The following is a 24,306-nucleotide window of genomic DNA, read 5'->3' on the forward strand; positions in this document are numbered from 1 at the left end:
AGGGCAAAGAGTACAACCTAACTGGGTTGAAAGCAAGCCCTCTGAAACGTTGGCTTGTGTCCCTGAAGGCCCTGCCTGGAGAGTCTGTCCTGGAGAAGGAGTGGAAGGAGGGAGGGGGTGAGAACAGGGGCCCCTCCTGTCCTCTAACTCTGTTCTGTGTTCCTCCACATATGGCTCCATCTCCTGTCATAACACAAGGTACATTTTTTTGATAATCTTGGTTACATGTCTGTCTCTTTAGACTCTTGAGTCCCTTTTAGGCCAAGTGTGTGTTTAAAAAAAATTAATTTATTATTAATTAATTTTTGTCTGCGTTGTGTCTTCGTTGCTGTGTGCGGGCTTTTCTCTAGTTGCGGTGAGCAGGGACTACTCTTCGTTGCGGTGCACGGGCTTCTCATGGTGGTGGCTTCTCTTTGTTGTGGAGCATGGGCTCTAGGCACATGGGCTCTAGGTGCGTGGGCTTCAGTAGTTGTGGCTCGCGGGCTTTAGAGCACAGGCTCAGTAGTTGTGGCGCATGGGCTTAGTTGCTTTGCTGCATGTGGGATCTTCCCGGACCAGGGATTGAACCCGTGTCCCCTGCATTGGCAGGCAGATTCTTAACCACTGCGCCACCAGGGAAGTCCCCAAAGCCTGTCTTGATCATCTTTGTATTCCCAGAATCTAGTTTGGAACCTGGCACATAGTAGGCACACAGAAAATCTTTGGATACATAAACATGCCTTGAACTTGGGAGTGTTCCTTTACCTAGAATACCTTTTTCTCTCCACAAATTTGTACTATCACTTTCTCCAAAACATAACTCGAGACTCGCCTCCTGGAAGAAGCAGGTATTGGTTCATTAGTTCATTGTTTGAGCATCAGAAGGTTACTGAGCACCTACTATGTGCCAGGCATTTTCTAGGCACCGGAGGACTGTGGTGTACAAAAGAGATAAGTCCCAAGTTGCCAGCGACCATCCTCCCGGCATCCCTCCTCTGCAACCCTTAGCAGACCACGTCCTTATCTGGCAGTTTAGCGAAATTTACAAAATTTAGCAAGTTTGTAAGCACTCAGTGCTCCTGGCACCCAAAGCTCCTGGGACTTGGTCAGCTGTCAAATATTATTCATTGTGTGCCCAGCATCACGGGAGACAAGTGTAGAAGATCTGGCTTTGCCTTCAAAAAGCTCACGGCCTCACTGGGGAGACAAATTATTCGTTTATAGGATCATTGGAAACCCCAGGAAGCCACAGTCAGGGAAGATCTTGGGTTATCAATATCACAGCCTCTGGGAATTCAGTGGGTCCGTTGGTTCTCTTGACCAAGGGCTACTTTCTGATTATTAACTGGTTTTCTAAATATGTGAGTCATATCTTCCCACGAGATCATAAGCTCCTCAAAGAAAGGGACATCATGGTATCCTGTTTAGTAGCCACTTTCCCGGATTCCCATCTCAGCATCGGATACAGGCCAGGGCATGAATAAAGGAGTGAATGAATGATCACTGCTGTTGACAGGTACTCATCACTGGGTGTCTTACTGAGACCAGAAGCCTGGCCTGAATGGGTTTTGTAGTTCTGGTGGGTAAAGGAGAGGGAAGGAGGGTTTCTTTCCCATGGTAGTGCCTCTACTTTGCTAACCGTTACCCTTAGAGTGTGAGTGTTTTGTACAAGAAAATACTGAGACTCAAATCCAGAAGAGTGTGAATTTGACAGAAGCCACTTGTTTTCCGAGTTCCATTCGGGTACCTGTTTTTAAAAAAAAAAATTTTTTTTAAATTAATTAATTAATTTTTGGCTGTGCTGGGTCTTCGTTGCTGCACGCGGGCTCTCTCTAGTTGTGGCGAGTGGGGGCTACTCTTCGTTTCGGTGCGCGGGCTTCTCATTGCGGTGGCTTCTCTTGTTGCGGAGCACGGGCTGTGGAGCGCAGGCTCAGTAGTTGTGGCGCACGGGCTTAGCTGCTCCGTGGCATGTGGGATCTTCCCGGACCAGGGCTCGAACCCGTGTCCCCTGCACTGGCAGGCGGATTCTTAACCACTGCGCCACCAGGGAAGCCCCTCGGGTACGTCTTAACTGGTTATTTGTGCTGGTTATTGTTTGGTGGTTTAAATGAGTGAGATGTATTTCAGGGAATGTCAAATTACGTGTAAGCTTGTGGGGAGAGAAGAGTGTTGCTCTGTCCCTTCAGCTTCCTTCCTCTCTGGCTCCCGGCCTGCTCCTGGCATCACTTACTGCTTCTCTAGGATAGTTTTTACCAGAACGTTCTCTAGAGTCAATGCTTTAGGGCCTAGGTTTTCATCCAATGGGTTGTACTGTCTGTTGCCTTCTTGTGTGTGCTTTGCAGTCCTGGAGGCTAATGTCACTTGCATTTGTTGGCTGATGTTGTGGCCATCTGTAACCTCTGTCAAACCCTAGGTGCTTTGAAGTTCAGCGTGCAATAAAAAGTTCATTAAAAAGATGTGGAATCATGAAAATGAGGTTCCAGACATGTTAAACAAAGGATCATTTCCTGCTTCCTGTACTTCTTTCTCAAAAAAATGTATTTCTCTGAGGAATTTATGTTGCCACTAAAACTACGGAAGAGTGAAAGGAAGGACAGGCCTGGGTCAGAAAGAGGGTGAGATTCCTGAGGAGACAATTTTGGCAAAGACCCAGCCTTTTGTCTTAATTGAGAGCTTAGGGTCTAAGGGGAGGATTGAAGTCAGAAAGATATAGGGACAGATCTCGAATTCTTATGATTAATGGTTTGAACCCAGCATTTCTAGTGGGGTTGGCTCCAAACGGGTCACCTCGGCCCCAGTGGTGCCAGGACCAGGGCCACGTAGGGAGCATTTGGAGCCAGTGGGGTCCAAACTCCAGGCAGTGACTGGTGCCGACAGATCCTTCTTGTCCGCTTGAGGTTAGGAGAGGAGAGACGCAGAGAAGAAGGCGAAGAGGAGGAGAGGTACGTGGGATAAGGGGGCAGAGCATCACTGAAGCTGTCTCGCGGCCCCATCATGGCTTGCCCACTGCCATACTGGCTTTCTTTCCAATGGCGACCTTCTGATGTGAGCAGAGATTGAGTTCCAAGCCTCAGGGGGTGTACGGGCAACCCCAAACACTAAAAACATAGCAGTGCCTGGCATGGCTTTTAGGTAAGGGAGGTGCCTCTGTGCTGCCGGTGCTCTTTCCTGGCCTGGCCACAGGGGGGCGTTTAACCAGGAGGGCAGTCCCTTGGGGCTCAGGGTTCTGACTTGACAACAGCCAAGCGTACTTGTACATTTCAGAGGTCGGCCTGTCCGTCTCCCGCACTCTGGTAGAGTAGCAGATCTAGGCTTCTCTCTCCACGCCACAGGGCCTCCTAGAGGGCCTCGGTTCTCTTATTAAAGGAAGGGCAGCCACAGATGATCATTTCTGGTAAATACACTGTCACTCCTCTAATGACAGATGGGACCCCATCAGCACCTTTGTTTCTTGGCATACACACACACAGGCGCTGGGATAACACAGCCTGGGATCCAAAGCAAAATAAACAGCTTCCCTGGCTGGGGGCAGGGAGGGTTCCTGTTTCTCATGGATCCCCCTTGCTTGGGCAGTGGGCATCCACACGTAATGCACACCCAGACCCCACGACCTGGCTGGCCTCTATTCTGGGGGGCAAATATCCCTAGAGACTCACTTGCTTATATGACCATTAATGACCATTTAATTACGACTCATGTTTAACAATTACGTGAGTGTCACTTACTTTTCAGCCAGAGGGCCACTGAGCCTACACCCAGCAGCCACTAAGTCTTAGTCCTAATGATGACAGTGCCATATCCCACCAGCTGACCTTGAGGACCTCAGTGGATGCACATCTAATAAACGGCAAGGCAAGGTTAGTGGGACTGCCGCCAGACGGTCCAGGGAGGGCCGGACTCACCCTCTCTCTTGCATCCTGATAGCGGTTGAGTCTCATGAGTTCTGCAAACCTCTGTTCATAGAGACGAAGCAGCAGCACCAGGCACAAGCCTGAATTCATCAGCTCGTTCTGTGCCTACATGTGGACAAGGAAGCTCTTAAGTTCATCTGTAAAATTTACATGGTCTAAATCATGGGGTGGAGGGGACAAGGCCCAGAGGGGACAAGAAATAGGACAAGAGCCCAAGCCCCAAGGCAAGCCCTGTCCTGGAGGACCAGAGACCAGAGCAGAAGGGGAATCCAGGGTGGAGGCCGGGCAGCCATCCTGGAATCCTTTACTGCCTAGTGGAGGATGCTTGAAAAAGCTCCAGGCTTAGTCCCAGGCCGTGGACATTTACTGAGCAGTTACCTGGCACGGCCTTGAGCTGGGTGTTTGGAGAACACAGGGAAAAAGGTCTCATCTCCCTGCTGGGACCCCTTCCTGTGATGTGCGAGAGAGCGCCTCATTCATAGATGGCTCCGGTAGCAGCTGGATGTGTCAATGGCCACGAGGGAGATGCGAAGGGGAAGAAAGAGACTGGTTGCGTGTGACGTGGGGATGGCATCTTTGGTCCTTAAAGGATGGGAGGGACTTTGGTAGGTGGCTATGGGGGGTGGTCGGGGCCTTTCAGACAGAGGCACTGCATGCTGGCAAACACGTAGAGGGCAGAGCGTATGTTGGGCAAGATTCTCTACTCACTGGTGTGGCTGGAGCATATGGGGAGGGTGTTTGTTTTGAATTTTTAAAAAATCTTGGCATGGGCTGGGGAGATGGTAAGGTGGGACCATGTTAGGCAGAACTGAGGTGTTTGGACATCATGCCATGTATGTGTATGTGTGTAGCTGCTGGCCTCTGAGTAGAGAGGTAAACGCGATGAGATGTGTGTCTTAGGAAGACAGACTTGTCTGTAGGAGAATCTGGGGCACAGGTGCCACAGGGGTGGGAGGGGGCAGTTGATTTTCCTAGATCCCTTGTTTGCCCAGAGAAAGGGCCTCAGGCCTTGGTTCTGTACATTTCTCCCTTTACAAATGGGCTTAACGATGGTCTCACCTAGGGGCTCCCCGACTCCCCACCCCCCCTGGCTGTTCTATCATCATTTAACCCCCAGAGAGTGCAGGCCCTGTGAACCTCAGGGCCTTTGCTCATGCCCTCTCTTGTGTGGTCTGTTGGCTCGTTTTGGTGCTTCTGTTGTGCATATGCTCCTCTTCCACTCCCCATCTTTCTAAAGCTGTGTGCACGACTTCCTTTACAGCTGTCACACTGTCACCTCCTTGCAGAAGGCTTCCTGATGATCCTCATTTGATCTAGTCATTCCTCCCTGAGTCCTAAGTATTTGTCTTTACTCTGTACACAGCATTTTGTACTTGTTAATGTTTTTGCTTTTTCTCGGTGGGTGGGGTGGGTTGTATTTTTCTCGCTGGTGCTGAGAACACAGGGAGATTCTCAGGGAGGATTTGGCTGTCTGGATGACCACGGTGCCTCTGTCCTCGGCTCCTTTGGCCGTCTGTCCTCCAGAGCCTCACCCTGCAGACCTGCATCGACCCTCAATAAATTCGTGGATTAGTGATGACTCCTCCTTGCCTGCCACTTTATTCCCCCATCTGTCCTCATGTCCAGTCTCCAGGGTGGAGGGTTGGGGATGGGCCAGACGGTGCTCAGGAAGCCCTGGGGGAGTAAAATCCCCAGCAGAGGGCATGGCCCTTGACATCACCCTTGGGAAAGCTCGGGACCATGACCATTTTCCCAGGAGAACTGAAGCTCGGACTTGACCCAGTGAGCATCTCAGTGTCCCGTCCTTCCTTCTTCAGTGGCCCGAGGTGCTTCACAGGCCCATCATCCTGTTCCCATCCCGTCGAGGGCAGCTCAAGAAGCTGGTGCAGAGCACACCTCTTCCAGGACGAAAGAGCTGCCAGAAAAGGTGCCCAAGCCGAGCAAAGATCGATTTGCTCTTCCTTCTGCACTGAGGGCAGCTCCAGATCTTGGTGACCGCTGGCCCCAAGGTCACTGCTCGAGACCCCTCCACCACCCTACAGACCCATCTTTAAAGGCTCTAGTCAGCTATCCTTAGCGGTTTGCCTCCTATTTTAGCCTTTCTCTCCTGACCTTGGCCTAGAGCAGGCAGAGAGGAGGTTGCTTGTTGCTACTTTTTTTCTGTGTTAATGGCCTCCTCCCATCTTCCCGAAGAGCTGGTGCCTCCTTTGCGGTCTTTCTCAGGAGCCACCGCCTCTGGGAAGCCTTTCCAACCTACCTACTGCCTCCACACAAACCAAGCCTTTTCCTGGTGCGGAGGCCTCCTGTGAGCTCCCGATGTCTCCCTCTCCCCAGCACTCACTTCGCCAGGAAGCCTTTCTGCTCACAGACACTCCGATGCATAACGGCAAATCAATCAGCGAGAAAATGGCTTGGAACTATCAGGTTTGTCACAGCGTTCAGGGAAATCATTTACTTTTTATGACTCCATAAGACCCGGAGGCATGCAGATGGGAAAATATCCACTAATGTTTTCTGCAGATCATTTGAAAAGTCACTTCCAGCAGATTGGGTCTCTTCTCTGGTCTGTGGGAGGGAACCTGTTACTCGGTGCCATAAATCTCACTGGCCTGGCTCCTTTATGTGTGCCCTTTGCAGAGCCTGTGATGCTGGACGAAAGGGCCGGGCCAGCCAATCGGTGCAGGCGTTTCATAGTCAGCTCAGCGTCATCCTTTATACTCGGAGCCACGAGTGGGAGGGATCTGTTATCAGAAAGAGTTCCGTCCATGGTATTTGTTCGGGAAAGGCAGGATGAGCTAGTTTGGGGAGCGTTATTTATCGGAGCTGCTCCCTCCCCTCCCCTCCCGAACCCAGTTGCATCACCCTTTGCAGCCCACATGCAGCAGGAGGAGGAGGGGATGAGTGTCCGGAGACATTCAGGGGAGGGAGAGGCACGGGAAGCAGTGGACGGGGGCTCGGGAGCGCTCAGCCCACCTGCCAGATGTTTTTCTTCCTATTCTCCTGCCCCTTCATTTTGTTAAAATTCATTTCAGTCAAGAGATTTGCTACGGATGGAAATTCTCAACACAATCCGCTCGAAGAAACAGACAGCCTGGCTGAACGTTCTGTCAAGTCTTCAGATATGTTCATGGGATGCTCCCGGGTGTGAGGGTGATTAGGTGACTGCGTGTGTCCGAGGACATCTGTCTGGGGCCAAGATGGAGCAAGGCAAGGCCTGTGCTCCTGAGCAATGACAGCCAGAGGCCCTCTGAGCCCCTCCGGTGCGGCAGGGCCAAGATGGCAGGAGCACGTCTCCATCACGCAGGGGGCCTGGGCCCCCAGAATAGGCAGCCTGGGGCCACCGTGGCCTGCGATGTTGGGCAGACTTTTAACTGTGCACGGACAAAGGGACTCCACTTATAAACGGGGAGAAGTAGCCTCTGTTCTGCCTGTTTCTCAAGGCATTATGGCAAAATGAGCTAACACGAGTGGACACGGTATTTCGCAAAACCGAAAAAACATCCAACAAGAGGCAAGAGCTAAAGCTAGGATTCAGGGCAAGGACCACATGTGCCTTGCCTGCCCCTGTGCTGCTAATGTGTAGCCCATGCCTGGTATATGGTATGTGCTCAATACATATATGCACAGATGAAAGAATGAGGAAAAAATGTATAATTTTGGACCAGTGATGACTATTGACTCTAGTGGCCCCAACTTTAACATGTATCAGAATTACTGAAAAGGCCTTTTAAAATGCAGTTGCTGGGCACCCCTTTCCCCAGATTCTTATTCAGTGGGTCTCAGTGGGGCCCAAGAATGTGCATTTCTAATGAATGCCTAGGTGATGCTATGGCTAGTGGTCTGGGGACCACCCATCTTTGAGAACCCCTGCTTTAAACTAAGGATCAACAGTTGGCAGCCAGTAAGCTGAATCTGGCCTGTGGATGTGCTCTGGTTGGAAGGAAGGAAGGAAAGAAGGACAGACATGAACTTCTTCCGTTGAAGAGAGTATTCGCAATTTTGTCACAATGGCCACCACTCGCAATTGATGTCACTTGGGAGATTCTGATCATTTGTTATCTGCCTGGCCTCTGTGGCATTTGAGTGTACAATCTGTGACCTAAACTTTTCTTTCTTTTTGCGGTACGCGGGCCTCTCACTGTCGTGGCCTCTCCCATTGCGGAGCACAGGCTCCGGATGTGCAGGCTCAGCGGCCATGGCTCACGGGCCTGGCTGCTCCACGGCATGTGGGATCTTCCCGGACCGGGGCACGAACCCGCGTCCCCTGCATCGGCAAGCGGGCTCTCAACCACTGCGCCACCAGGGAAGCCCCACCTAAGCTTTTCTTAAACCTGTTTTCTCCTGGACCATTTTGCAACCTGGAATGTTCCTTGGAGCTCTACCTGCTGCCATCCAGGAGTTCTTCCTTCCACTCAGAAACCAAATCAACCAACCAGTCAATCAAGCCTGAGCCCCCCATCCAGGTTAAAGAGCGCACATACGGGAAGATGTGGAGGTGCTTCACGGGCAGCACTACACGGGGAGGTGGCAGTGGGCGTGGAACGCCTGCTGGGCTTAATTTTCAGGCATCTTTGATTTAGGGCGGGGGCGAACTGCTGCCAGCCAGTGACTGGACCACTAGATGCCCGTAGCCCAAGGTGCTTAGTCCAGGTCCTGGGGCCCCCCCCGGCTGCTTTAGCCTCAGGGTGCCACTCTCCAGGCCTATAGGAGCTCCTAATCTAGTTGCTCAAAGTCTGGTAACAAGCCTTGACCCTACGGGACCTAAGGGAACCGCTCAGTGTATGAGAGATGGAGGGATAATCGGATTTCAATGTTAGAGGCCACGGGCAGCAATGAACCAAACCAGGAAAACATACACTAATCCAAGCCCATGCACACCTCAGAGACCATTGATAGTGCTGACTGGGCGCCTCCTGGGTGTGTCCACAGTCTATGGTCAGAGGCTGAGTGAGGTATCTGTCTCCCACGTGAGTAGAGGGTTTTGCCCTCAAGGGGCTCTGCGTGGAGGGCTCACTCCTCTTTTTCCTCTCCGGTCTTAAATGCCTCTTCTGTGGGGAGGGTCTCTCTGGTCCTGAGAGCAGGTCAGGCCTCTCTACACTGTGTCCACAGCTGCTTGTCCACCCCTGGTCTGATCCTCCCACACCAGGGTCACTGCCTGCTGACCCACTTCCCCACTATACGGCAGTGACTCTGTTGATCTTGGGCACTGCTGTATCACCCAGCACAGTATCTGGCATACAGCAAGCACTCAACATGTGTCTTAAAAGTTAATGAGTTGGGCTTCCCTGGCGGCGCTATGGTTGAGAGTCCGCCTGCCGATGCAGGAGACACGGGTTCGTGCCCCGGTCCGGGAAGATCCCACAGGCCGCGGAGCAGCTGGGCCCGTGAGCCATGGCCGCTGGGCCTGCGCGTCCGGAGCCTGTGCTCCGCAACGGGAGAGGCCACAGCGGTGAGAGGCCCGCGTACTGCAAAAAAAAAAAAAAAAAAAAAGTTAATGAGTTAAAGTTCTATGTTATGTGTATTTTTGCACACTTAAAAAGAAAAAATTAACCCCTGGTCCCATCCCAGACTAATGAAATCAGAATCTCCGGGGCTGAGCCCCGGCATCAGTATTTTAATAGAAAAAAAAAAAAAAAAACAACCATGCTGCTAAATGTTAATTTCAATTATGGGAGACTTTTGTGTGTTTGTGATTTTTATAACTAAGGAAAAGCAAAAAAAATCTAAATGTGAAAAATGCACAGGAAAATAAGTGAGTGAGTTTGCTAGTTAGTTAGTTAAGTGCAGGCCAGCCTGAGCGGAAACCAGTTCTAAGCCTCTTCTGGTTTTGACCCTCTCTTGGTACATGTCTGCGTTTGGCATCAGCTACCCCACTTGTCAAGAAGGGAACCCATTTGCCAAGAGGTGAACGGCATTGAGGGTTGGCTAAGAGGACCCAGAGGAGCCAGGGTTTGGGAGTCGGAAGTAGGGCCTGGACCTCAGGAGCACAGGTGTGCACATCAACCTCCTGGCCAGGCCGAGGGCCTCCCACCTGGGGACGAGCGGAGACTGTATTCCATCCTTGTTATCTCTGTGTTAAATGACAGTTAGTCTGGTCTTCATCCATGGAGAGTTTCTGAACTTGTCGAAGTCACACTTCCCTAGTGTCTCAAGTTTAACTCAGACTGTTAGCAAACAGACACCACTGAATTCACCGCGGGCCATCGGAACAGTCAGAACTGCTGTAAAAGTGTGAGCCGAACTGCTTTCCATCAGCAGATAAATATTGCACATTGGTTCTTGGGACCTCTTTTCTTCCACCAGGGTGGGTCTGTCAATCTAGTTTCTTTCTGTGATTATAATGAAGGGCATTTTCAAAAGGCTTTGACAGCCTGTCAAGTTCCCACTGAAACTAATTTGAACTCTCTTCTGCTTCTGTGTCGTGTAATTACTGTGCTGGATATTTTCCATTTTCCCCTCCAGATACACTTTCCACCCTGCTCTGTGTCCCATCATTGGCTGATCTCAATGGATTGCATTAACTAGGCCCCCTTGTCCTCTGGCTCCCCACTGGGTTCAGCCAATGGGAGGCCCTAGCTGGAGACCAGAGGGCGGGAGAAGAGAGAGGGGCTGGGGTAGTTATTCCCCTCGTTCCCTCTCTGCTGGGCAGTGGTGTGGCCATGGCAGCTTTCCCCTACTGAAGGTCGCAGGCTGGTGGTGACTCGCCTGTAGCCACAGCCCTCCTGATCCTGATAACCGCCCCCTCCCCTTGTCACTCCAGGCCTAGGAGTGGTCACTTGCCGGTCCCAGAGTGCCTCAGCATTCCTTGTTGCTCTTTTACTATCCACATTTCGGCCCTTCATTCAGCTCTCATCACTCGCCCCTGGTGCACGTGGCCACCACCTCTTTCCTGCCCAGACCCTGGCTGACACGATTACTTTCAAGGTTCTTTTTAGAATGTGCTCATAGCCCATTCTCTCAGCTGGTAGGATGCAGTGAGGCCGAGGTTACAGGTATGACCCCTGTGGGGGCCAGTTGGCCTTGTTCCGTGATGGATTCTGGCTTGGTCCTGGTACGCTTAGCTTTCTCCCTTGAGTCCAAAGAGGTCGGGCATCTCTGGGGCTGTAATATGACGGTTCTCATTCACCAGGAATCTTCTCTGCTCAGGCACCGTCTTAGGTGATGTACTGGGGTCTTTTCCTACATCCAGTCCTTCGGGGTGGTAATTATCATCTCCCACTTTCTACAGATGAGAGAACTGAGATATCCAGAGTTGGTGTAGTTTCCCCAAGGTCACAGGGCCGCTCTGGGGAAGGGAATAGGATTTAGGTTCACATCTTAGTCAAAGTTGGTATGCTTTTTGGCGGGGTGGGCTGCCTCGGGCTACATGCAGGCACACATTTTTGTGCAACTGGAGAAAGCTGCTGTTAGAGAGCCAGTTCTACAAGTGCCACTGGTGAGCCAGCAGTGTGTGGTGGCGGCAGCAGCTTCGCAGAGGGAGAACAAGGTGAAAATGCTTGGGACTAAGAGGGGTCTTTACTAGACAAGGCTTTCCCCGGGGCTGCGTGGAGGTGGTGATGCTTGCAGAATATTCTGGTGGGATTCGGGTAACCCGGCCTTGCCTGGTCTTGTCCTTCCCGGGAAGTCCTGCAGGCTCCACTCCCTGAAATAATCTATTCTTCGAAATGACCTCAGAGAAGCTGTCTGCATCTAGCTGGCACCCTGACCTCAGGCACTCAGAGGGCCTGGTTCCTTTTAATCGTTTGACTGCAGCATCCTCGGGGTCCAAGAATGTGGGTCGCTTCTGTTTCTCATCTCAGATCTCAGTGCCTGGGGGTTACAACTGAGTGATTGGAGACCCTCAGGCCTCCAAATGTAGGGACTCAAAATACTGAATTGTTTTCTCAGGAAACTACTTTTTTTCTTCCTTTCTCTCCACCTCGCTCCCCTCAACTTCCTGATGTGGAATCTTCAAGGCTGGAATGGCGTTATGTCCATTATATCACACTTATTGGCCGTGCTGCTCAAATCTCCATTCTTTTCTTCCTTCCCTCCTTCCCTTCTTTCTCTCTCTCTCCTCTTCCCTCCCTTTCCTTCCTTCCTCTCTTCCTTCCTTCCTTTCATCCTTTCTTCCTTTCTTGTCCAGCAACCTCAGGATTTTAAAAAGGTAACTTACAGGATTGCCCACACCCACGGGCACCATTTTGACCCAGCTGTGCTTTTTGCAAAAAAAGGTCTGGATACAGACAAGCTAATGATCTGAAAGCCAAAGTGACTCCTCTGAAGAGTGACATTTTAGTTGCTAACAATGATCTTATAGTTTTGTTTTGTTTTTTTCCGGTGCGCGGGCCTCTTGCTATTGTGGCCTCTCCCGTTGCGGAGCACAGGCTCCGGATGCGCAGGCTCAGCGGCCATGGCTCACGGGCCCAGCCGCTCCGGGGCACGAACCCGTGTCCCCTCCATCGGCAGGCGGACGCTCAACCACTGCGCCACCAGGGAAGCCTTGGTCTTATAGTTTTTAAATTATGTGCTTTACAGTCGTGATTATTAATCATGTTTTTCCCAATTGTGTGATGAGGGAGGTCAGTCTTGAATTTTAATGGTAATGATGGGCTCTTTTCATTTGATAAATATCTATTGACTGCTTATGTGCAAGGCGTCTTCCAGATCAGCACCACCCAGTAGAAAAACAATGTGAGCCACCAACGCAAGCCATATATGTAACCTGAAAATTTCTAGGAGCCACATTAAAGTAGTAAAAAGAAACTGGTGAAATTAATTTCAATAATATATTTTATTTAACTCAATATATTTTAAATGTTATTTCAACACATAATTAATATAAAATTATTTATGTGATATTTTACTCTCTTTTTTTTTTATACTGAGCCTTTGAAATTTGGTGTATAACACAGCACATCTCAACTGGAAGTAACCACTTGTTTGTGAGCTACCTGTGGCTTGCGGCTTCTATATTGGGCAGTACAGTTCTAAATAGAAGATTGTTTGCCTGAGAATTGGGCAGCAAACTGTTATTCTGGTCATAAATCACCTTCCCACCTAAGGTTAACTCTTTCACAGTATTAGAACTTCAATCCAAATGCCCCAGGAGAATTAATTCACGAGGTGTCAAAAAGCACCTTTTTAACCAGTAGGGGAATTCCCTGGTGGTCCAATGGCGAGGACTCGGTGCTTTCACTGCTAAGGACCCGAGTTCAGTCCCTGGTCAGGGAACTAAGATCTCACAAGCCGAGCAGCACAGCCAAAAAAAAAAAAAAAAAAAAAAAAGCACACAGTAGGTGCTTACTACATGTTTTTAAACCTTGAGCAAAGCAGTTCCTTGTTACCCCAGAGTTACTTGATATATAAATTGGAGACTATTTCCTCCAAGACCCTAATTTTTTTCTCTTGTCATTAAATTATTTCAGCAAATTTGGGCATGAAGCTTGCCAGACTATTCCTATTTCTGTGTGTCCAGTCAGCTACTGTAGCTTCCTACTTTGTCCCTGACAGCAGTGGGACCTCAGCCCAGGGCAACCAAGTCTTCCAACCCTCCAGTGGTCCAATTTAGTAACAGACCTTCTCAGAGAAGCGAGCTAAGTTAGGAGACTCCCAGACTCACCCCCTGCACAGGGCTTCTACGTTCCTTGTATCAGGGAAAGAGTTTCTTCCTGCCTTGTGCCTCTACCCGACTCTAGCCTATGGACCCAGAGCGGGTGTGAGCAGCTCTTACCCGGGACTGCCTGTGCTTCTGGTAGAACTCGGTCACATTAAAATCATCCAGGTCGACCAGCAGGCTTTGTTTGCACATCTCACAGGTCTTCACGGTGCCAAGATCTGCTCCTTAAATTAAAGGATTTTGTTACACGTAACCCTTTTGGTGTTGACATTTTGCGAGCGAATTTGTGTGTGTGTTAGGAATTCTGAGTTTCAGTGGCCTTATTTTTAAAAGCCAGTCAGTTTTCTTTTCTTCAGGTTCAAGGTAGAAAATGACCTTGAACCTGAGATCCAAAAAATTTCCTTTGTCATCATTTTCATTATTATGCAAGCTTCCTGTGGGTGAAATTCCGAGGAATTCCACCTGTTTTAAATAACAGGTCTTGCTTTCTGTTTAAATATAAACATATTGGTTCATAAAATTAGAATTACTACATGGAGGCTGAGAGTCGGTAACACAAGTGTTTGCCAGAAGAGTGAATATTGGGTCTATGTTAATGTTGTTTTTCCTGGCAGATCTAACACTCGTCCAAGCAAATAAATTAGTAAGGACCAAATTGGTGGCAGAAGCTATCCTCGATCTGTGGCTTAAAAACCTGTCTTTACTCCTGCCCAGGTGACTTGCCCGCCTGAGAAGAGTGAGGGACCCCGGGGCCATGTGTGGGCACTGGTATGGCAGTATCCGGCGCCAGCGCTTGAGCCTGAGTTCAGCCTCATTTGGGAAAAGAAACAGGAGAAGCCTTCCTTTGTTGCTGGTTTGTTGGTTTTTTTTTAACGTGAATTCTAGATCAGCACTTTTTCCTCCACTTATCCTATTCCCCAATGCAAAAGTGGAAGATGCAGATCTGTGGCTGTTATGTCTAAGCAAGCGTGTTGCCATATGCCCTTTCCCCCTGGTGTAGGCGCTGCATTTTGGCTAATGATGTACTAGTGTTTCTTTTATACATTAGAAAACAGAGGACTGGGAATTCCTTGGCTGCCCAGTGGTTAGGACTCTGCACTTCCACTGCAGGGGGCCCCGGGTTTGATCCCTGGGTTGGGAACTAAGATTCCACAAGCCAAGAGGTGTGGCCAAAAAAAAGAAAAAAAGAAAAGAAAACAGAGGACTAGTCAGTTACTTGAATTTATTTGGTAAAGATAGCGTTTGTGCAGTTTTATACCCCAGTTCTATTTTTCCCCACTGGGGATACAAAGAAGTAGTAAATAATAGAGAATTTCAAAAGACAAGGATGAACAGTGATCCCTTATCTGCATTTTGTTGACTTGATTTTTTTTTTTTTTTTTAAAGCATCATTCTATAGTACTTAAGGCTACGGAAGGTCCCATGTGTCCTCCAATCTAATCCTGACCAGCATTAGCATTTACAAGCATTTAGCAGTACTTTCATCACACATCTCATGAGTAATTTTTTCTGTGCTAGAGGTTTAATTAGCCCAAATTTCTCGTAAGGTAAAGCATTGCACAGCATAGTCATTAGTGGCTGAGATCCACTTGTTCTTTGCTCTCTGAAGGGCTGGGTACCCTGCTCGCTGTGTGGAGATGCATTTAAGTAGCTCGGGCAGTGGTCACTCCTACGTTTCTCCTGCAGATGTGGAGAAAGGGCCTGGGGAGGAGACAGTTAATGGGATCATCCTGCGTTTTCATTGCCTGATTAAATGGTGTGCTGTGCTTGGTGAGGGGGCGTGGTGACACACCACGGGGACAGGGTCAAGTTCTAGGTCTCCTGGGCTGTCTGGCTCAATGATAACCGAGGAGGAGAACATGGAGGAGGAGAGAAACAGCATCTGGCTCTGGGGTAAAAAGTTTTCAGAGAGGGGAGTCTAAAAGCCTTAGGTCTTTTTGAAGCGAAGTGTTCTTTGCATTGGCGTCCTTTTGTTGTTGTTGTTGTTCAAGTTGCTCTTGTTCCTAAATGTTTTGAAGAAACCTCCTGTTCTCTGCCAAGAAAACTATAGCCGACCGACTGACGTGGCTATATTTAGGTTATAACCTCCCTCGGGAATTGAGAACGGGCTTTCACACCCAGTTACAAGATGTGTTAAAGACAGAGCTGACAAAATGAGCACAGTGGGAATCTCTTTATCTAATATGGCGGTAGAAAAATTAGATCAGTGCTCTTTTCCTTGCTGCAGAAGGGCAGCTGGGCTCAGCTTCTAGGTGCTACCCCACCCCCTCCCCCCAGGTAAAAGGACTCAGAACTGGTCTGTCTACCAGCTGCCGTGGCCGGCTGTGTGCTTGCTGAGACCCAGCCACAGACCCAATTCTAGTTTCCCTCCTCCTCCGAGGCAATCTTAGCATCTCTGCTCAGGCCTCGAGCAGAGCACAGCACGTTCCAGGATTCTTCCCTGAGCCTTGAAAACAAAACAAAACAACAAAACAAAACAAAACTCATTAGTCCTGCTCCTGTCCTTCGGGGGGGCCGTGAGCAAGAGCCCCGCCCCCCACCCCGAGCGCCTGCTGCCGTGAGCTGCTGTCGAGGCTGCGAGTCCCACAGGGCGGCGCCTCGTGTTAAGTACGCCGCACGTGTGTGTCGTTCCGCCTTTCCCACCTACCTGATGTTATTTTCATTTTCAGCCATCTTTTCAGGCACTCGGGATGGACAAACCGCAGGCTTCCCACGCAGCCGCACGGCTCCACGAGGGGATTGGCGGGGGAACCCCCGGCTATCTGACAGATGCGACACAAGTCTCCCTCCTCCTCGGAGTCCTCCTCCAGGAGACTACGTGGAAAATAAGCCCTCGTCACCAGGAGTCTACACGTTTGCAGTTTCCGCAAATACCAGTTCCCAGAGCGTCATAGGGTGGGGCGGGGAGGAAAAAGGAGCCAGGAGCCATCACCGTCCCCCCCGCCACCCCCATGCCTTCCTGGGGGCTAACCCCCTGCTCCGGAGCTCTGACCCTGCTGAAGATTCTTCCCGGCACGATGGTTACCGACAACAGGGTCAGGGATCCTTTTTCTTTTCTTTTCTTTTCTTTTTAGGCCGCATCAGGCAGGTGGTAGAGGTATTTTTAATTTTTTTTAATTTCCTTTTTTTTTAGGCCACACCCGCACAGCATGTGGGATCTTAATTCCCTCACCACGGATCGAAGCCGGCCCCCGCTGTAGTGGAAGCGCGGAGTCTAAACCACTGGACCATCAGGGAGGTCACTAGGTTCGCGATTCTTAAGTCAGGCTCCTTTGCAGTTATTGATCCGTGTGAGCTAACCAGCGCTCCTATCACACATCCAAAGGCTGGGAAAGAGCTCCAGAGGGAAACTGAGCCAGAGGCTAGGAGCTCTTTTCCCAGCACCCGCCAGGACCTGGCTTTGAGGTTTGCTTCTAAAACTTGTGAGTTTGATGACTTTGGACAAGGTGCTTGAACTTCCCAGGTCTCTGTTTCCTCATGTGTAAAGCCATGATAATCCGACTACTGCTACCCACTTATAGGGTCATGGGGCAGCCTGGAGGGGGTGATGAGGGTGCACCTGTTGTGCAGACAATAAAGTGCATCTGGAGTCTGGTAAAGTATTGGCATGTGGAGACCACTCGGTAGATGTTGGCTGGGAGGAGTGATGAACCAGTGAACTTGGACGTGAACTCACCAGTAACTCAACCCTTGCCAATAAATTATGCCAACATTCCAGAATATAAGCTGCTGGAATGTGATGAAGATGGAATTAATGAAAATGTAAGGAAACATATTTGTGTCTCATAAAATGGTGAGTCGAGAATAGCTGGTTGATGTTTCTGTAGGGAGGCTTTTGAGGAATCTAAGGCTAATTTTTTGTTCTTTAGAATCCTCATGGGCCTATGGACTCTCTGGTCAAGGAAAGCAAAACTGGCTAGAGACTAAAATCAAAGGAGAGGAAGAAATGGACATTACTCTGGATATAGGAGTATATGCTCAGTGTCTTAAAAGAGTTTTCTCCCCAAGAAAGGGAAGTTCAATGAAAAGGAACAAGTATACTGTCTCATGGTGGGCACAAACAAAAGAAGAGATATGCCATGTTTACCAAAGAAAGACTCAATGTCTCCAAGATGTCAGTTCTCCCCCAGATAATCTATAGATTCAATGCAATTCCAATGAACATCCCCAAAAGCTGATTTTTAAACGTATATAGTCAAGGACTCTTAAGAAACAAAGTGGGGAGGGAGGCTTTTGCACTTATAAACTTATAAAGCTTCAGTCATTGAGATGGTGTGCCTTAGGGAAAAAACAAAAAACAGAACAGACAGAACAGAGAGCCCTGAGACAGACTTATATATTTATAGTTATGTTATATGACAGATGTGGCTCTGCAGGGGAAAGATCCTGGGACAAATTGGTATTCACAGTGCATACCTCACACCACATATTAAACATCACACTTAAGTCCAAAATTCATTTCACATGAAGTCCTAAGGGTGCACAGGAAAACTGTAGAGATTTTGGAAGAAAATAGGAAGAATGTCATAATGACCCCAGGTTAGTGAAGGATTTCTTAATCAAGACAACAAGGTACAAATCACAATCTGTAAAGAAGATGAATACAGTTGGCTACATTAAAATTAAGAATTTATTTTCATTAAAAAACATCAAGAAAGGGCTTCCCTGGTGGCGCAGTGGTTGAGAGTCTGCCTGCCAATGGAGGGGACACGAGTTCGTGCCCTGGTCCGGGAAGATCCCACATGCCGCGGAGCGGCTGGGCCCGTGAGCCATGGCCGCTGAGCCTGCGTGTCGGGAGCCTGTGCTCCAAAATGGGAGAGGCCACAGCAGTGAGAGGCCCACGTACCGCCAAAAAAAAAAAAAAAAAAAAACCCATCAAGAAAGAGGAGAGACAAACTACATATTGAGAAAAGATATTTCCAACACATAACTGTCAAAGAATCAGATTATAGCCAGACTATATAAAGGATTTTTAAAATAAAAATATTCTAAAAGAAAAATGGGCAGAAGACATATATAAGCATTTTATAGAAGAAGAAATAGAAATGGTCGTTTAACATTTAAAAGAGCCAACAGCGACTTCCCTTGTGGTCCAGTGGTTAAGACTCCCTGCTCCCAATGCAGGGGACACAGGTTCGATCCCTGATCAGGGAACTAAGATCCCGCATGCCACACAACGTGGCCAAAAAAATTTAAAAAGAGCCAACAGAACACCTAACCTTATTAACAGTCATGAAAATGTAAATTAAAGCCACAGTATCATTCTACTCCCGTGCGACTGGTGACAATTTGTAAAGCCAATCAATACAAGTGCTGACAAGGATGGACAACAGTATACATCACTGTTGAGACAATATGTTTGCATTACTTGTATGGTGGAAGCTGTGCTACCCTCCAGTCCAGCAAGTCCACTCCTGCATAAATATCCCAGAGAACTCTTCGCATGTGCACCAGGACACGTTTACCAGAATGTTCATGCAGCACTGTGTACAGAAAACAGTAAAGGACCCAAGTGTCCATTGACAGGAGAATGGCAAAATTGTCTGTAGTGGTGAAAGCAAATGCATTAAAGCCCAAAAATATCAACCAGGATGCATCTTGGCTAACGATGTAAGGGGAAAAGGCAAGTCACGGAAGAACAGATATTCCATTTCTAGGGAGTTCAAAAATAATAGTAACATTTCTGCAGAATTCAAAAATAGATACAATGTGTAGTTTAGGAATACATATGCTCATATGATGAAGCCATAAAGCAAAAAAACTTCCAACAAGAAACTAAAAAGCAAAGGAATGATAATTGCAATGCAAGAATGATTTCCAGAGGGTTTAGGCGGTTGGGAGGGAGGAGATGAAGGAGGGAGATGAGGAGATAGGGTGAGTGAGGGGCTCCCAAGCTCCAGTGATGTTCTGTTCGCTGGAAGGTGGGCACAGGAATGCCCGGGTTTTGTTCTGCTTCTGATTCTCTAGAGTGTGCGTATGTTATATGCTTATTCGTATGTCTCAAGCTAACTAATCAAGCGAACATTTTAAAGAGTGTAAGTGGCATTGAGAAATGGACTTGAAACCTTAAAATAAGGCATATTATAAAATATGAACCAATGTTTACTAAAAATTGCATTTATACGCAAAGATGAAAGACTGGAAAGAGTTTTTCACAGTGCTTTTCTCTGGATTATAGGGTTATTGGTGATTTTTCTTTTAAGTTTCTATTTTTAATATTTCCTAAAATGAATAATTTTGAAATAATAAGAAAAGCATAAGGTTTATTGTATACAGAAAAAAGAGAGTGTCTGATAAACAAATACACAAATAGTAGCTGTTTAATGCATTACTACACCTAGAAGTGGGTGCATTTTTAAAAGAAGTCATTTTTAGCCCAAAGGCATTGCTTTGGGATGGTGGAGGTCCAGACCCCCGCCAAGTGGGTTTGAAGAGTATTTTAGGGTAGGTGAGGATGGATGGGTGCTGAGACCTTTTGGCCCTTAACCCTGGGTCAGTCTTTCGGTAGTTTGTTTGATATGGAAAAAAAAAAAAGTGCAGCTAACAAGGAAATTACTTCATTCCTGCAGTCGGATGATAGACAGGAGTGTGTGAGCATTCTAAGTCGTATCTTTTCCTCCTTTTTGCATTCAAATTCATTGCCATGGAATTTTCCCACTTACAGATGATATCAATGGGATAATTAATGACCCAATGAGCCATACTAACACAAAAAAGAGGGCTCACGTTCAAAGAATCACTTTCCAGATCAGTAAGCCAATATCAGGGCATGGTAACACCTGTCATAAATTAAATGGTCAAATCCTGACATGGTGTTTAACGACAGCTTTAAAAAGTATTGCATTTCATAGTTGTGAACTATCCCAAAATCATCTCACAAGAAAGGAGAGATCAAAGAAGAGTAATTCAAAAAAGATCTTATTTTTCTCTGTCTTGTGCATGAGAAGCAGCACATAAAATGGAAGCAGTGGTCACCCCAACGTGGCCCTTCAGAGAACTGAGGTAGCTATGGCAACTGTTCGAGACCGGCCTTTTAGTTTGGAAGGTTCAAATTCTAGAACTGTTGGTTGGATATGCGCAGAGCTCATGGGGGAGAGCTGGTGAACTTCCAAGTGCTGAATGGCTCCTTCTCTGGGGAGATAACAACCATTTTGTAAAAATATCTTGGTTCCTAATCGCTAGGGGGAAAGGGAAGCCCTATGTAGAAGTCAGAAACCCTTGGGACTTCCCTGGCGGTTCAGTGGTTAAGACTCCATGCTTCCACTGCAGGGGGCACAGGCTCGATCGGGGGGAACTAAGAAACCGTAAGCTGCAAGGTGCGGCCAAAAACAAAAAAGCAAACCCCAAAACCCTTATATTTGGCAAACTTGCCTTTTATTTTATTTGTTTTTAAAATTTTTATTTATTTTTTATTGGAGTATAGTTGCTTGCCTTTCTTAAAGTTATGGTATTCAAGGAAAAAAACACTGGGAATACTGAAGAAGTTGGGCTGGAACACCGAACGTTTCTTTGTAGAGACATATATTTTAAAAGCAACAAACTAGACAATTTTCATGAAAGAAGAAATCATTAAAACTTCAAGGAAGGGCCTCCCTTGACTTAGAATCCCCATGACCCTTTAAGGAAAGCACTGCTTATTTTGGTATTAGAGAAATAGAATTTAGAAATATATATGTATATTCATATAATTATGAAAACTTCTCACCTTTCTTGTAATTTCTTGAGTTTCTCAGCGTCTGCCTTTGTTTTAGTGGCTTTCTTTTCATTGGTGACGCCAGGGACCTCCATTCTGCTCCCATTGTCATTTTGATTTGGGAACTCAGACACTGCAAAGAAAGTAAAAGGTATATTTTCTTGCAGGGACCTGGGCACATGCAAGTGGCCTTGTAAATTTGTTTCTGATCGAGAGGAGCTGGAAGACTCCACCAAGGACAAGCTGCTTTGAGGATTTAGTGAGAGATCTTCTGTATGTAATGGAGCCTCCTGAGATTGGCTTGTTAAAGTAATATCTTCTGCTCCCCTGACATCAAATTCATGCACACTGTTTACAGGAAAATAACTGTGGTTTTCAGCACTGGCAAATAGACTCCTATTTCTAACGGGGGACAGTGGTTGATGAACATTAAACCTGGAGCTTCCCTCCGAGTCTGAACTGGGAGCCAAGGTAGATGATGTGGACAGGTCTATTGGAGTATCGTCTGTCAGAGCAGAATGCATGAATGATCCTGGAGCATTATAGGATGAATTCAGTGACGATCTTGGAGCTGTTGGTCTACCAGCAAGAAAACAGCCAAGAGGATTATTAGAATCACTTAAATGGGCTTGCCAATCTCTTTCATAATCATGGGTTCCAGGCCTGTCTTCCATAGAAGAAACATCACGAAATACATTTTCAGCTTTAAGGTCATCCTGCAGACTGCTCTCGGATTTGGTGTCCCATGAATGAAAGGTCTTCTCATTTTCACTGTTACTGCTGTCTTTCTCTTTAGCAGACCTCCCATCAGGCCGCCCAGGGTCTTGGAATATCCCTTGCCGGATGGAAGGCTGCCCTGTCACTAGCTGCATTGCACTGCTAATTTGTAATGAGCCATGACTGGACTCACTTCTTCTTACAGAATTCGCTCTGCAATTTGCAGGATTTTCTTCAAAACTTTTATTTTTGGCCCGAGTGGCCAATGTCCCAAGAAATCTACTTCTCTTATGATTGGAAGGAGAACGGGGCGGGTGCATACCAGCCAACAAAAGTTCTTCCTCTACATGGGTTTCCTCTTCAGTGTCATCATTTTCTCCTCTAGAGTTTGAGGATAAAACGGAATAAAAATCTTCATCTCTGGACCGAAACATCATTCTTCTTGGCCCTCCCAAGGTGGTAGTTACGAGTGGTGGCCCCAAGGACTTGGTCAACTCTTGAGGACTGTTTGTTCCTTGGAAGGCTTGGGATAGGGCTGGGTGTGGTTCCTTCTGGGAGAGAGCACTCAGGTCTCTTTTCTTGGCTCTCTCGGGAGGATTCTCCATCACCGTTATTAGCTGTGAGGATGGGACCAAGTTTCTTCTCTCTCGAGTTGGCCTCTTCAGCTTGGTGTCACTTGCCCACATTGGACCTTCTTGTTGAACGATTGGATCTGTATTGAGAAAAGATAAGCTTATCATTTTACTGTAGGTGCTCACAGATGAGAGACCTCTAACGCCAAGGGTGAGGGTCCCATAAGGCAACAAACAAGCCCTGGAGAGGAAAACGGGCATGGTTAAAATGACTGGAGGTACTGAAGGAGTACAGGAGAGTTAATTTCAGTTTATCGCGTATGAACTCTCTTTTGTTTCTGTTTTTTCTTTTTTGGCTGTGCCGTGTGGCATGCGGGATCTTGGTTCCCTGACCAGGGATCGAACCCTTGCCCTTTGCAATGGAAGCACCGAGTCTTGACTGCTGGACCGCCAGGGAAGCCCCTATGAACTCTCTTTTGTACACTTGTGGAGCTCAGGTTGGTCGCGGGCCATCACAGTGACCCTGAGGATACAGATCCTTTCTGCAGAAGCTCTGGGAAGACTGTCCAGCCCCACGTCAGTCAGGGCTGATGATGGGTAACATCTCTCAAATGATGGTTTTCATACCAGTATTTACTGAGAAGGAAAACCAACACTCCAGGAATGATTACTACAAAACCCCCCAATGCTTTCTCATCCCAATGTGTTCACCATACATTCAGGACACTCGTGCTTCACATACCGCTCTACAAAACATTAAGGAATGTACAGTCTACTCTGGCAGATTGGGAGGAAGGCTCTAGAAGCTGCTGCCCAGTTAAATTGTGATCACGGTTACATTTACTACTCAGTGCAAATAAAAATCATGACCCTCCGATGAAATCATGATCTCCTCTTTGTCACTAGCCCCTAGTCAGTTTGTAACCTCTGACTGTGATAGAATTCCTCTCCGTTGCCCCCTGAATCTAAAGTATGAGGAGATGTAGAAAGAGGAGAGAGGTCAAGTGCCCAAAGGGGTAGGAATGTCTATTGGTGAAATGATTTGGTCAAAACTTGCCTTATAAAAATAATGCATAAGCACTATTGAGGGTACCATGCTATCTGTGTTACACCCGCACAGTTAGGCTCACAGCCCTGTGGAACAGGTGCCACAATCACTGCACATCATAAGTGAGAGCACCGAGGCTTAGGAAGTCACGTAAGTTGCCCAAGATCCTATTTCCAGTAAGTGATGGAGTGAACATCTGAACTCAGATCTGCCTGATGCTACAGTTTGTAACCACTACCCTGCATTACTCCTGAAGACACTGGCTGGACCAACAATTTCCTTGAAAAAACAAGAATCCACTTCATTCACAGTGTGTGCACTGTTGAGGGTTTTTACCCTCTCAACGTGGATGGGACACTGGACCTACTTCTCTGATTCCACTCTCCTGTGTTCCCTCCTGCCACTGGCCACGCCCCTCTGCTCCCCCGCCTGCTATCCTGTAGGATCTGGTGAGGCGCTGCCATCCTTATCGTTCGGTTCCCAAAGCGGTTCACCCTGTAGAGTGGACAGGACTCCACAGCTTCGGCAAGGCCTGTGTGGTAGCAGCTCAGGCAGGTGGAACGCAAATCCTCCAAGCGTCTGGCCTAGCCGAAGACCAAGTCAATACAGACTTGCTTTAGTGGAGGCGCCTCTCAGGGGAGCAGCAGTCTGCGTCTCCAACATCCTGATACTCCATAAGCCTCCTTTTCTTGTTAACTGCATGGGACAGTCAGGGACGCAGTGAGAAGCTTCACTCATCGGCTCTTCTAGAAATCAGTTAAGCTTTCTTATCAGGCCCCTCCCAAGTT

General features: G+C 47.8%; 1 protein-coding gene across 1 annotated transcript in view; it reads right to left on the bottom strand.

Annotated features, from left to right (window-relative positions):
- Positions 1-267: 267 nt before the first annotated feature.
- The window catches only part of MARCHF10 (membrane associated ring-CH-type finger 10), an 81,654-nt gene continuing 57,615 nt past the window's right edge, over positions 268-24,306 (bottom strand). The window contains exons 5-9 of the mRNA XM_067022261.1: positions 21,194-22,610; positions 16,136-16,302; positions 13,603-13,712; positions 3,882-3,995; positions 268-1,726 (exon numbers count right to left, since the gene is read on the bottom strand). Of these exons, the coding sequence (XP_066878362.1) occupies positions 1,364-1,726; positions 3,882-3,995; positions 13,603-13,712; positions 16,136-16,302; positions 21,194-22,610 (2,171 nt within the window). The 3' untranslated portion in view covers positions 268-1,363. The remainder of the gene's footprint in view (positions 1,727-3,881; positions 3,996-13,602; positions 13,713-16,135; positions 16,303-21,193; positions 22,611-24,306) is intronic.

This window comes from Kogia breviceps, chromosome 19, assembly GCF_026419965.1.
Source record: "Kogia breviceps isolate mKogBre1 chromosome 19, mKogBre1 haplotype 1, whole genome shotgun sequence".
Lineage (NCBI taxonomy): Eukaryota > Metazoa > Chordata > Mammalia > Artiodactyla > Physeteridae > Kogia > Kogia breviceps.